At 42.5% G+C, this 13,941-nt stretch overlaps 1 protein-coding gene across 1 annotated transcript in view; it reads right to left on the bottom strand.

Annotated features, from left to right (window-relative positions):
* Positions 1–6,240: 6,240 nt before the first annotated feature.
* SMS (spermine synthase) overlaps positions 6,241–13,941 on the bottom strand; it is a 44,769-nt gene continuing 37,068 nt past the window's right edge. The window contains exons 9-11 of the mRNA XM_023634280.2: positions 13,717–13,796; positions 8,231–8,346; positions 6,241–6,756 (exon numbers count right to left, since the gene is read on the bottom strand). Coding sequence (XP_023490048.1) covers positions 6,717–6,756; positions 8,231–8,346; positions 13,717–13,796 — 236 coding nt within the window. The 3' untranslated portion in view covers positions 6,241–6,716. The remainder of the gene's footprint in view (positions 6,757–8,230; positions 8,347–13,716; positions 13,797–13,941) is intronic.

The following is a 13,941-nucleotide window of genomic DNA, read 5'->3' as shown; positions in this document are numbered from 1 at the left end:
GACGTAATTCAGCCACTACAACTTCTGTTGCCTCACGAACATCACATTTTACTGTCTCCTGTGCTGGATCTTAAAAGCAGCACATGCTTATTTGGGTGCTACACAGGTCGCTCGAGCCTTATTCCTCTTAGGTTTTTGATTCTGTGTCCAAAAATCTGTCGTCCCTCAGGCAGGCGGGAGACAAGTTGTGCCAAGTGCATCCCTCCCTTTATTTTTTCCCTTAATGTTTAACGTTTTACTTGGAAATAATTTCAAACTTAGAGACAAGTTGTAGTAAGAACTTCAGTAAATTTAATATTGATACAATACTTGTATGGAAACTACCGTTCGTATTCCAATTTGTCCATTGGCACAATAATGCCCTTTCCAGCATCTTTCCTGCAATACGGGATCCAGTGGTGGGTCACGTATCGCATTTCGTTGCCATGTCTCTTTAGCCTCCTATAATCTGGAAACCTTTTCACAGCCTTTTTTTCCTGACATTAATACTTTTAAGGAATACAGACCTTTTTAATGGAAGATTTCTCATGTTGGGTCTCATATTTCGCCATGATTAGATTCAGGCAATGCATTCTTAGCCAAATACAGCATAGGTGGTGATGGAGTACTGGAGGCACATCATGTCCACCTGCTCCTTGTTGATTTTGATCACCTAGTCAAGGTGTTCAATTTCTCCACTGTCGAGTTCTTTTCTCTAGCAGTGTGTGGTAGGCTGAATAATGGCCCCTATGGATGTTCACATCCTAAGCCCAGAACTTAACATGTTACCTTATATGAATGTTACTCTATATCGCAAAAGGGACTTTGCAGCTGTGGTTAAGGATCTTGAATTGGGGAGATTATCATGGATCATCCAGGTGGGCCCACTGTAATCCCAAGGGGGTCTTACAACAGGGACAGAGAAGGAGTCAGAAGAGAAGGCAATGTGACAACAGAAGCAGAGAGATTTGAGGCTGGCTTTGAGACTGGAGGAAGGGGCCAGAAGCCAAAGAATGCAGGTGGCCTCTAGAAGCTAGAAAAGGCTGGAAAGTGATTCTCTCCCCAGAGCCTCCAGAAGGAGCCAGCCCTGTAACAAGAGTCATTTCAGACTTCTGACCTCCAGAACTGTAAGATGATAAATTCATTTAAAGGAACTAAATTTGCAGTAATTTGTTCAAGCAGCAATAGGAAAGTGATACACAACTCATAAGCAGTCTGGGAGAGAGACTTTAAAGCCATAGAAATATGTTCCTTGTCAAAATCCCCCAAGATTTTGCATCAGTGAATGCTTTCTTGGCTGGTTCAGTTTTCACTGTGGTGACTACAAAACGCTAATTTTTCAACTCCTGCCCTCCCTTCCCCTTAGCCAGCGGGCACTCAGCAGTCTATGATATGTGCCTTATCTATCTGTATTCTTGTGTCCCCCATTTATTTGTATATTTGTTTTCCATACACCTTCATGACTTCCAAGTTTTTCAATGGTTTATAATTCATTACTAGGCTTAATTATTTTAGTGCAGGAACCCTTCTGGATTTATCCAGTGGGAGCCAAGGCCAGGCTCAAACTAAGCACAAGTGGCCAGGAGCGGTCTCGTGGCCTTGCTGCCTGGCCTCCACAGGCTGCACTAGACAGAGCCATAGTCCTCTGCAGGCTGGCCTGGACCAAAGTGGAGGCCTGGTGCAAGAATTCCACCAATGGATGGGGAGTCACCAAGGGCAGAGACATTCAAGAGTGATATCACTGACAGCGGAGCCAAACAAACAGGAAAGAAGAAGAGAAGACTCACTCACAGAAATGGCTGACACCAAAATGGCCACAGATCCCACACATCATTCTGGTTTTCTGGTCTGAATGCTGTACACCTTCCCAAGTTTCTGCTCCTCTTCTGCCCTTCGGGCCACCAAAAAGAAACCCAAAAGATGCAAAACCTGGTGAAAGGACCCCCTTCACCAACACAGCGCTTTCACCCATATTGGGACTACATCCTTGCTAGGGCAGGGTGGACATTCTTGTTCCTTCTAAGTGTGAAGATGCAGCAACTTCTCCCTTTATCATCAGACTGCTTTTCTTCTCGAACATGCCCAATCCTGTTTAATGTCTTCACACCAGCCTGTTTCCTCCATGTTCCACTTGGAAGATACAATTCTAGGCATTATATTCTAAGTATTATATCCTTTTACAGTGTGCTTCAACTTCCTAAGTGCCTACTACATGCACAAGGCACTAGACAAACGTGACCAAAAGGGGCCTGGCAGCAGCCTTCAGAGCTCACGTTCTAGCCATCTGTCAACTGGACTGTGGCTGAAGGTCCTGCTTCCAGTGCCCCCACCACACTTCAGTTGAAAATCTCCAGCTCTTCTGCGGCAGTCAGAAACCACTCAGGTGTATTCTTTCCCATCAGGGGACACTGTCTCTTCAGACATAAACATTTAAATGTATATGGACAATAGATATGGGATGAAGACTAACAAGACTGAGGAGAAAAAACAGAAACACGAGTATGAAGGGATCACGCAACGAACGCACAGGATACGTGGGCAGAAGCTCCCCCCTAGCAGTGGAAGGACAGGGGTATTTCAGGAATCAAATTCAACTGAGACAACTGAAAAGCAGGCAAAGGCAGAGTTGTCTAGACAGTAGAGGACACGGAATATAGTCCAAGGAGCATTTCTGTCCCTCTGCAATGAGCTGAGCTGTCAGAATCACTTAGTGAGAACCTAAGTTACCAACACAATCCTTAGGTAAGACTATTTTAGAACTAAGAAAAAAGGGCTTCTTAAAAGGTGGATCGAGGCATGATCTCTAAGTTAATTCCAGGGTCAAGGCCATATCTCCAGAGACCTGCCCCTGCCTGTTTCTACTGTCCTGGGGTGGGGCAGCCCCCTAGTCCTCCCTAAGGATATTGGAGGGCTTCTGTCAAAAATACCCCTGGCTTCTTTAGCTGGCTTTACCCAGGAGAGCCCCTGACTCATTTATTCTGTGACATTCCTGTGCAAAGTTGTAGAGGGAGGGGCCTGTTCCCTAATGCTTCATCATAAAGGAATTACTGAAATGACCACCACGTGGCTGGTTGTCGCCCAGAGACGCCATCTGCATTAATGAGCTGGTCAGGGCATCTCCTGGACCCCTGGGACAGGAGATAAGCATACCTGTCCAGTCACATTTATCACTGATTTCCCAGGGAAATCACATCCAAGTGTATTCAACTAGCTTTCCAAAAGCACTGAGCTATTTCTTGCCCACAGTTTATTTTTCATTTTTGAAATAATGAGTAAAGCAGAAATCAGTGGAATGATGGCACCAGGTAATTGAGATTTTAAATAGTTCTGGCCAAGGAGAAGTGACCTGCCAGGATTGATTTGGGGTTCCGACAACAGGGTGAAGGGACCCAGCTACCCTTCCCCACTACCTAAATACAATGAAACAATGGAAGCAAAAACTGTAGGTCAGGAGTTCTTAACCTGGGGTCTATGGACAGAATTCTGTGTCCCTAAACTGGAATGGGAAAACATTTCTTTATTTTCATTAACTTCCAACAGAAATTTAGCATATCCTTTAAGTGCAACCACAGGTGACAAAGCATGTTAATACTGGCAGTACCTGACTGTCAACCAATCAAAAGCTTTGCCACATACCAGTTGTTGCAGATCTTACATACTCATTATTACTTCAAAATTACGGTATTTGACCCACCACTAGATCCAGTTACGTGACAAGTTATTAAAGCGCAAATATTAATTCATAAATTTTTGAAAAACAAGGTAACCTGTTTCCTTATGTTCGTTATCTACTCTATGTACTAAAAGACATGTTTGAGGAGGGAGGGGCTCACAGGTTTCACCAGGCTGCCGGAGTCGTCCAAGGTACAAAAAAGGTTAAGACCCCTGACGTAGGCTTTCAGATAGCAAATTCAGAATGCTGGAACCTAGACTCCAATTGTTGCTAGCCACGGGAACCCCAGGCACATCTCAAACTCTGACTGCTAGTCTACTCAGTGATGTTAACATCGAATTCACGAAGCTATTTTAAGATTGAGCAAGACAGTATAAATGAAGATGGTTTATTAACCCAAAGCACAGCAATGCAAAGATTATTTGGTATAAAAAGGCATTCAACAGGGTGATAGAAGGAGGTTAAGTGTTTCTTCAATGCCACATAGCAGCTCATATCAAATCATGCTGCCCAACTGGCCCCCAGAACAGTACTACTGGAAGTCTGTTCCAAGACTGGGTAAGGAGCACATGCTACTGCGGCCATCGACACAGCGCTTCCTGTGTGTCTTGCTAGGAACAAAAAAAGGTCAGCTGAAGTACAGAAAGTGCTTAGAAAAGAAAGAGCTGGTTGAAGGCCCCCACTTGGAGTAGCACCGCTCTAGAGACTCGAATAGAGGCCAATGATATATAACATCACACACTTCCTTCCCCCCTCCCAGGAGTCATGGGAACAGAATGAAATTTATCATTTTATTGAGACAAATGCAGACTCTCAAGTCAGCAATAGTGAACAAAAGCAAGGAGGGAACCATTTCAACTGCACAGGAAGTAGGAGCAGCACATTTTTATTTTGACATCAGCCCTGCTCTAGCCCACTAAAAACACTATCAACCCAGCCTTCCTCCAGCCCAGTCAGAGCACCATTAATCAAGTTTTTAAAATATTCAATCATTTTCAGGAGAAAGCAGCATTTCCTTTAATAAACCAATTCTTGATATCTGCTGATGCATTGAATAGAATTTAAACCGCAGCCGTATTTGTCTTGTCTTTAAAGTGGCTATATGATACGACAGTATATTCTATTTCAGACTATAAAAGACTATAAGACTACAGCCATTAAAGTAACAGTGCTTAGATCTTATAATATTTCCTGAAAATGCAGCCAAAGTAGAGGTTGTTTTTAGTTATCAGAGTTCAGCTGGCATGCATTTACAACAATTACAAAGATGTTCAAAAACAATCAAACATTATCCTTTCTCCAACGCAAAGAAATGAGCAGGGTCAGAATTTACCATTATCACCCAAAATAAAAATACTTCCATTCCTTTCTTCCTCCCATACCACATCCCTTACTCTGTCCTGAATGCATCTTCCATGGTCTGGCACAACCTGATCCACCTCATTTCTAACTCTCAGCTCTTGGCAGGACTTGTGTGTCATCAGATTCATCAGTGGATTTTAACCTCGGCCTCAAGCTAGTCTTCAACTATCAAGGTATGCCCACATCTTAGTAACGCCATATCTAGACACCAGATATACTTGGTTTCTTTTCTAAAATGGAAAAAATCCAATTCTATTAACCCCAAATGGTGTTCTAACAGTAATAGTACCATTTTTAACCTTACACAGTCTTTGCAAAGCATAATAGAAGTTTGAAGGGCAGGTAGGATTCTTAACATCTACCAATGCCGTTCTTAACCTCTATGCACAGGAAAAATATTTACTGATGGCCAATCTAGTTCCAACATGATTCTAACTCCTTTAATTCTAATATTATTGTTTCTCCTCCCATGCCAATCCAGTAAAAAGGAAGAGAAGGAGTAGGCACATACTCATTTTTAAAGAATATTTGTTAGATACCATGAGCCTATCTTGGGAGGAAGAAGGTTCTGGGTTGACACTATCTCAAAATAGACACTATTTCACCTTTAATGCTTTGCTTACTACAAATTCACCACAAATGAACTCACTCCATTGATAAAGCATAAACCTTTTATAAAAACAACAGAATAACTCGGTGATGTCTAAGGATACAAGTCAACATAACCTGACCTTTAACGTGGACTGTGACCCACACACACTAAAGCAGTTAGTTACACGCACTTCCTTAGGCGAGTTCAAGGTGCTCTTGTTGTGGGCCTCTCTACAAACTGTCACCAATCCGTGCATCCAAAAATCTCCTCAAAAAGTTTCACAGCAGCAATCTAAGACGGTCTCTATTTCCACATCTAATACACCGGTAAGAGTGGAAGTAGAAATAAGCTTTTGAGTTTCAACTTTACAGTGCAGCCAAATCTTTTCCTATCCTCAGGTCAATTTTATAAGGAAGAACTGGTGAACGTAATAGGTTGTGTATCATTTACCACAGTGGTAAACGAAGTCATTACTACTCTTCAAAAAAGGCCCTAAGGCCATCCTATTATAAAGAGATAAATGGCACCAAGTGATATAACAGAGCTAAAAAAAGATCAGGAGACACCTTTGTTCTGTGAGATCAGGAGTGAGAAAGAGGAGACCTGGCTGAAATGAAACGACAGACACAAGAAATTTCTCATTTGTAATTTTAATTGAAGCATTGCTAATTCATTTTTTTTAACTTTCTTATAAGCACCAAATTGTAACATCTAAGTCAATTTTTGCGGAAAGAAACACCATCAAGAACTTCTCTCCAGAACGAAACAATGATGTTCATTCCTCCAAACAAGCAAATTCAAAGTCTACCAAAATACAAAGGAGAAGAGCCCACACAGAAAAAAGTAACGAAAATCACATTCTAGGGGTTCAGTGCATTTAGCAGCCTTCGCTGTGCTGTCTAATCATCCTTCAGCTGACTTTCAAAGAACATAACACCCTAGCTCATCAAAATATACATTTTCCATTTGCTTTTTTAAATTAAAAATAATAATTAAAAAAGAAAACTTGAAGGAATTCACGATCAATTGCCTGACGCGTTCCAATGTCACGTACAGCATTTGAAGGTCAGGAAGGCCATGTGCAGCACACGTGATTTGGGGATACGATCTTCAAGGTTTAGCTTTCTTCCAAACAGTGTAAAACACCCACCTGGACAAGGAGTCAAGGAATAAGATCGGGTAACTCAAGGAAGAACAGACATCACTTAAAATTTCTTTGCTCGCCTATAAATTAGAAGATGGATGAAAGCTCCATGGCTTAGAGCACTGTGGTAATGAGAATGAAGGCCTCTTAAACAAGGCCACTTCACCGCCTGTGACGTGGAGGGACAAGTGGAGAAAAGGTTAAAGGCACACCAATATTCTCTCAGGTAACATTACTGCTTCCAAGGTCTCTAAGATGTTTTAGGGAATAATATGAGAAGAAAGGGTGGGAGGGAGGGAGAAACAAAGACAAGAAGGAGGTGAGAGATGCAGGGGAGGTGGGAGGGAGAGACGGGTATAGTAGAGAGAGGGCGGTATGGGAGAAAGAAGGAAAAGAAGGTGGAAGGACGGAGGGGAGCCAGAGGGCAAGCGCCTTTTCTCCAAATGTTACTGATTGATTTCTAAAATTTCTCAACACAGACACGCGGACTTGACTGTAAAAACTGCTCCCGAGGGGAACACTGATGGAGGACAGTCGCAGGGGAAAGGTGTCAAAGCTCTCCACGGGCCGTGGAAGAACGTGGACACCCAGCCAGCACAAGCCTCCCCTCCTTCCGGGGCTCTTCCGGCTAGGGTCTCTGTCAGAGCCTGCCCGGCCTCAGGGGCCTGCCTCACTGCGGGCCCACAGCAGGCACTGGATCTCCCTCGACAGCAAGGAAAACTGCTGTCACAGGAAACTGGCCCCAGTGAGCGCGGATAAGAAAGCTTTTGTCTGGAGGCTACAGCCAGCCTTTTAGAATGGTGACATGCATTTGAAATTTCCCATGACAATGTTGTCATTCTGGTTTTTCTCCAGGTTCTTTTTTCTCTGGACTAACTAAGTGGAGCTAATGGAGACCAACATTAACTTTGCGATCCCCAGCATTATTTTTAGCTCTCGATTTCCACTGCAACTCAGGATCAAGTGAAGTGTAGAAACTAATATTGAAGTAGGACAGTCTTAACATCAAAGTCGAAGGAGCATCTTCAGTCTCTTTGCCTGCCTCAGTTCAGGCGGGGCTTTAGACCAGGGCTTCTAAAGTTTTGATGTGCAGTCCCTTGGCCCTGGTTAAGACAGGTCACCAGGCCCCACCTCCAGCCTTTCTGATTGGGCAGCGGGCTGAGATGGGAACTGAGAATTTGCGCGTGTAACTAGTTCCCAGGTGATGTTGCAGCTCTGGGGCCACCTGTGAGAACCAGGGATGCCTGATCATTAAAACCACCTGGGGAGCTGTGGCAGGCCACACCCCAGAATCTCTGAGGGTGGGACCCAGCAATCAGTATTTTTTTTTAAAGCTCCCAGGGAATTCCAATGTGGAGCCATATTTGAATACCAGGGCCCCATATACCACAGAGCTAATTACATTTATTATTGGCCTTTCAAATGTTGAACTGACGTGGGTGTTCTGATCTGGCAACACAATGATAAGGTCAAAGGATACAATTCCAGGTATGAAGGGACACAGACGATCTCCTTCGAGAATTCCACAGGACAATACAGGCGCCCGAGCTGTTCTTCATAGAGCGACAGGGCTTCCGTCAAATTGACACAGTTCCCCTAAATCAAAGAAAGAAAAGCAAACAATGGGATTCATCAGTCCTACTGAGTCCTTCACTCATTTGAAGGTCTTTAATAAATGAGACCAATTCTTGCTTTAGATAGAAGTTCATCTTTGAAAATGAGATAAGGCTTCTGTACTCTCACAAATTGCATCGAATTCTATTTATAGATCCATTAGCTCATTATCCTTCTACCTCATTTACCAAGGCATTTCAGATTATTAGAGTATGAAGCAATAGAAAGCAGTGAGACCAATTTCTCATTAGTGACAGTCATTGTATCAACACCATGCAATTAGCAAAGATTCATACACATAACCCATTCAAAATAAGTTTTCTCAAAAACAGTCACCACTGTGTTGAGAATGAAGTATCAAAAAGATACTGTCCCTGATTTCCAGAATAGTTTAATCTATGACCCTCACAAGAATCTAAGATGTTGACAGAACCATATTCACACACTCATGTTTCCCCCCAAATCTGTGATTTATTTTAAGGCTTAAGAGAACAAAAGTTTATTTAGAATATTCTGCAGTTCCACTGCTTATCAAACATTCTCTCTCGACTCCACTGTTCTAATTATTCTCCCCTTCTTGCCACCACTTTTTAAGCCTCCCCAGCAGCTAGGAGTGGTCAATGAGATATAGTGGAAGTCCACCGGAGGCTGCCGGGAAAGTTTTTGATTCTGGACAAAGATAAATAGTGACCTGCCCCTTCAATTTACTTCCAGCCTATAACCTAGATGTGACATTTGGAGCTGCAGCAGCCACTCTGTAACCACGAAGAAAAAACGGTGAAGAGAATCAGAAGCTGGCTAAGACAAAACACAGCTGCTGAATGGCTACAATATCTGCCTACTTCTAGAGCAGTGCTTCTTAATCTTTAATGTGCATGAGGGATCTTGTTAGAATGCAAATTTTCATTCAGCAGATCTAGGGTAGAGTTTATCATTTTAGCACAATTTTCCCCCAAGGGCTTTTCATAACAGATTTAGAAAATAAGATGGGTTTTGTTGTTGTTTTTGCTGAGGAAGATTAGCCCTGAGCTAACGTCTGTGCCAATCTTCCTCTACTTTATATCTGGGTCACTGCCACAGCATGGCTAATGAGTGATGTAGGTCTGTGCCTGGGATCCAAACCTGCATACCGGGGCCACACCAGCGGAATGCACTGAACTTAACCACTACACCATGGGGCCAGCCCCAAGATAGGTATTTTAATACCACCTATTTCCTTTTACCCTCTGAAGTACTTAACATTCGGAAGTCTACTGAATATGTGCTGATTCCACTTTTTCTTAAGAACTTCACTATCAATTTGGCTCAAAATAGTCAAGTACAATGTAAGAGGAAACTTATTTACAAATAAAGGCATCCTATGATGTAAGTGTTCCTGAGAATGGCATTTCAAACCCAACCAACCAGCCAGCCAGCCAAGGGCAAGCGGGTAGACAGAACTATTCTGAGACCTGGGCTTGGCGGTTTTAACTTAGCACATTCACTCAGCATGACGTCATCCTTCAGGGCCAGCCTGTTTAGTAACCCATCATCTAGGGTCCTGCACTGGGATCTGACCAAAGTGCCCTTCGCCAGCATATAATTTGGTTTCAACATCAAGTTCACCAAGAGAGTATATAAACACCACATGTGTAATTTAAGATTCACAAATAGAACACACTGCCTGGTTGTTTTTGGAACACATCACCACTAGAGAAGCACCACCAAGGTGCACAGTTGAATGGTTTTCCTGGCCATCTTAAAATTGACACTACGCTCTCTTTATAGAGGGGATATGGGAGGACCTCCTCACAGAGAATGTGGTAAGGAAATAGGAAAGTTTCAATTTGTTCTTCCCAACATTGTCAAAAAGCAGTTTAAAAAAGAAAAGCGTTTAAAAAAAAAAATCTCACCACAAATAGAGACCTACCCAAAAAAAGTAATGTGGTGTATTTCACTTTCCTGTGTATTTAAATGGAAATACATTTTTCTTCTCTTAAGACAGACACATGGGAGATGCAAAACAAAAATCTAATAGCAAAAAATTAAGCACCTATTAAGGATTAGAGGAAGGGAATAATGGGGCACTTCTAGGGGATAAATCCCAATTCAGCAGCTTCGATTCTAGAAAGTTCTCCCTGTCACATGTTAGATGTGGGTAGATGCACTTTTTTACTTTACAGATTTCTGTAATTGTTTTTAAACTTAACGGTTAGCATGCATGATTTCTGTAATGTAAAAAACAATAGGTCCAGAAGAATATATCCTTAACAACACCATTTTTATCAAGTTCAAAAGCAAACAATATGATGATTCAGGAAATCACACATGTGTGAAACATCTATAAAGAACAGCACAGGAATAGGAAAAAATAACACTAAAGATGGGTTAGTTCTAGAAGGCCGAGAGGGATTGGGGGGGAATGTAGATGTGTCAAGGGTACTGGTAATACCCAGCTCTCAAGTTGCGGGGGGAGTTAGTATTTTGCATCACAACTTACATGAATGTAACATACATATTTTTGTACATATCAAATGACCTCCACTTTTTCTGATGAGGGGTGAGGGAGAGATGGGGGGGAGGACAAGTTCCACGACCTGCCTCCTAGTCCCTTGAAAGCAATTCCTCCCTGGAGTTAAATTCCTCCAGCACACCAGAGCCAGCCCAATTCCCACCCACTCCATGACACTTCCCCAGTTTTGTGGCATGCTGACAAGGCCGTCTTCAAGAAGCCACAGTGACACTAGTGACATTATGAACTTGATAACTGTGATGCAAGCAATTTTAGGCAGGAATATTTAGCTTCTGTCAATCACCAGGTAACAGGCCAAACAACGTGTTCATCCCATCTTTAACCTTACTCCAGTTTCAAGCTACATGCTCAGGAAAGGGGGTTAGGTGTCAATCAAGGGTATCCCCTAAGGGGCCGGCCAGGTGGCGCAGAGGTTAAGTGCTCACATTCCACTTCGGTGGCCCAGGGTTCGCAGGTTCAGATCCCAGGTGTGGCCATGCCATCATTTGGCACGCCACGCTGTGGTAGGCGTCCCACATATAAAGTAGACGAAGATGGGCACGGGTGTTAGCTCAGGGCCAGTCCTCCTCGGCAAAAAAGAGGAGGATTGGCAGCAGTTAGCTCAGGGCTAATCTTCCTCCAAAAAAAAACAAAAGGTATCTCCTAAGCATATCACATGGCTGTTAAAAAAATGTAGATTACAGTGTGGCAACTGCATCAGTACATCCCGGAGTCAAACCACGCAGTGCTCTTGACTCGACTACTACTGCTTCTTCAAAGGCCTACACCCGCCTGGGCCCTTTGAATCTCACTGTGTCACACACTGAACCACCAAATGTACTATGTGATCCCCAGGTATTATGAGACTGCCTTGAGTTTCTAACTGTAATGAACGCAGGGACAGGAAACATGTCCTAATACATCTTTTGGACAATTCTTAGAAACCAGCACAGCCCTGGGCATATAATGTGATTTTTGGTAAAAGTCAGTTGGCCAAAGGCAAGTTATCAAAGCCTAGATCATTAATATTTATGAACAGGCTGTGGTAAATCATAGCGTTTCTATTACTCTTCCATGCTGAGATAGCACTTTCCCAAGAAAGCAGTCTACCAAGAAAATATTCACAACAAAAGCAGTCGCCCCTTCTTCCTAACTCCACCTACTGTCTGCTACAAACTGACTGGTTTGCAGTGGGTTCAAATTATTTTCAGTCTCTTGTTTAAAGATCCCAGAGCCTCACATTCTTCCCCAACTTAAGGTGCATGAGATTTGATTTTATTTGCAGAAATATAAAAACAACTAAATTCTATCAAGATGCTCTGCTTGAGAAATACCCACTCACAAAAAACTCCAATTCACTGAATTTGGGTTGCTTTTACAAGAATAAGACAACTTTGGAGCTGGCCCTGTAGCCAAGTGGTTGCGTTTGCATGCTCCAATTCTGCAGCCCAGGGTTTCACCGGTTCGGATCCTGGGCGCAGACATGGCACCACTCATCAGGCCATGCTAAGGCGGCATCCCACATGCCACAACCAGAAGAACCTACAACTAGAATACAACTGTGCACCGGGGGGGGCTTTGGGGAGGAAGAGAAGAAGGAAAGAAAAGGAGGCCAGCTCAGGTGCCAATCTTTGAAAAAAAAAAAAAAAAGAATAAGACAACCTTGAGCAGGTCTCATTGTAGATTTCCTATAAAGCACGGGTCAGCAAATTTCTTCTGTAAAGGGCCAGACAGAAAACATTTTAGGCTTTGCAGATCATACATAAGGTCCTCATCACAACTACTCAACACTGCCCCTGTAGTGTGAAAGCAGCCATAGATAATATGTAATGAATGGGCGGGGCTGTGTGCCAAGAAAACCTTCCAGAAACAAGCAGTAGGTGAGATTTGGCCCACAGTCTGCAGTTCCTTGCTTTAAAGAATGTGTTAAAAAAAATCACTTCTAAACATCAGGGAAAAAAATCCATGCATAGACAGTTATCTGTTCTCCTCAGAACCTCCCAGCACTTTCACCAAGTGCAAGGTCTAGGCTTACTCGCCATGTATGGGGGTCTTATGTGCAGGGGGAAGAGAAGGAACACCAGGATGGGCGGGAGACAAATTCAAAGTGTCTCTTAGAGTTGCCAAGTTGTTTCAGCATTATTAGTCTCAGATCTCAAACTGGCCAGGATGTGCTTGAAAATGTCTCCCCACGGGAATAAAGTTAAGACCTCTCTACTAGTTCTTGACACTTAAACATACTAACGCTTTAAAAAAGGGGGAGGAGACTCTCCTGAAAACACCTAAGAATTACAGGGACCAGAGTACAACACTACTTAACTTAAGTAAGTGCTCATCTGCCTGCTTATGAAACCAAGGGATTTTTGCACCAAGAGACTGGATCATCAATTAGCTGCTTTTGCTGTCATTTTCAGAATTTTGTTAAGAACTTTAGTAGGTTATATATATTTTTTATATATCAAGAAATACAACCTTCCAACTTTCATTTAAAATTAAGAATCCCTTAGAGAATGAGAAAAACGCAATTTGCTTCCATCTGGTGGCAGAAGCTCATACTACACCCAAAGCAGCTTACGAAATTTATGTTGAAAATCTCCTAGAGGAGGAGGGGAGGGGAAAAAAATAAAAAGTCAGTCTGTGTCTCCATCTCGTGGCAGCAGTTCATACTACAGCCAAAACCAAAGGAGAAATCAGACAGTTGTGGCAATAGGACAGCTATTCACAAACTTACTGCTTGAAAGAACACAATCCAATTAAGCTATTCTATCCTTAACAGACATACATCTCAAGAATATGCAGTCAAATTTCAAAATTTACAATTTTTGTTGAGAATTTTGGGAAAGAACAGTTAAGTAGCCTACCTGTGTAAAATATTTCCCATCTTGCTTCAGTACTTTCATTGAGAGGTCAAGAATCAGTCTGAGAAACTCCCATGTGGAATCTGGATGTTAAAAAAAATTAATTTTTTATAAATATGGGTTTGTATGCATCAGAAACAAAATCTAAAATCAAACATTCACATTAACACTCAACAACACCAAAAAAGAAAGAAACAGCTATGAGCTTAAGACCCAATATTTGAGAGC

This window comes from Equus caballus, chromosome X, assembly GCF_041296265.1.
Source record: "Equus caballus isolate H_3958 breed thoroughbred chromosome X, TB-T2T, whole genome shotgun sequence".
Lineage (NCBI taxonomy): Eukaryota > Metazoa > Chordata > Mammalia > Perissodactyla > Equidae > Equus > Equus caballus.
The sequence above is the reverse complement of the archived record's forward strand: the minus strand, read 5'-3'. Positions and strand labels throughout refer to the sequence as shown.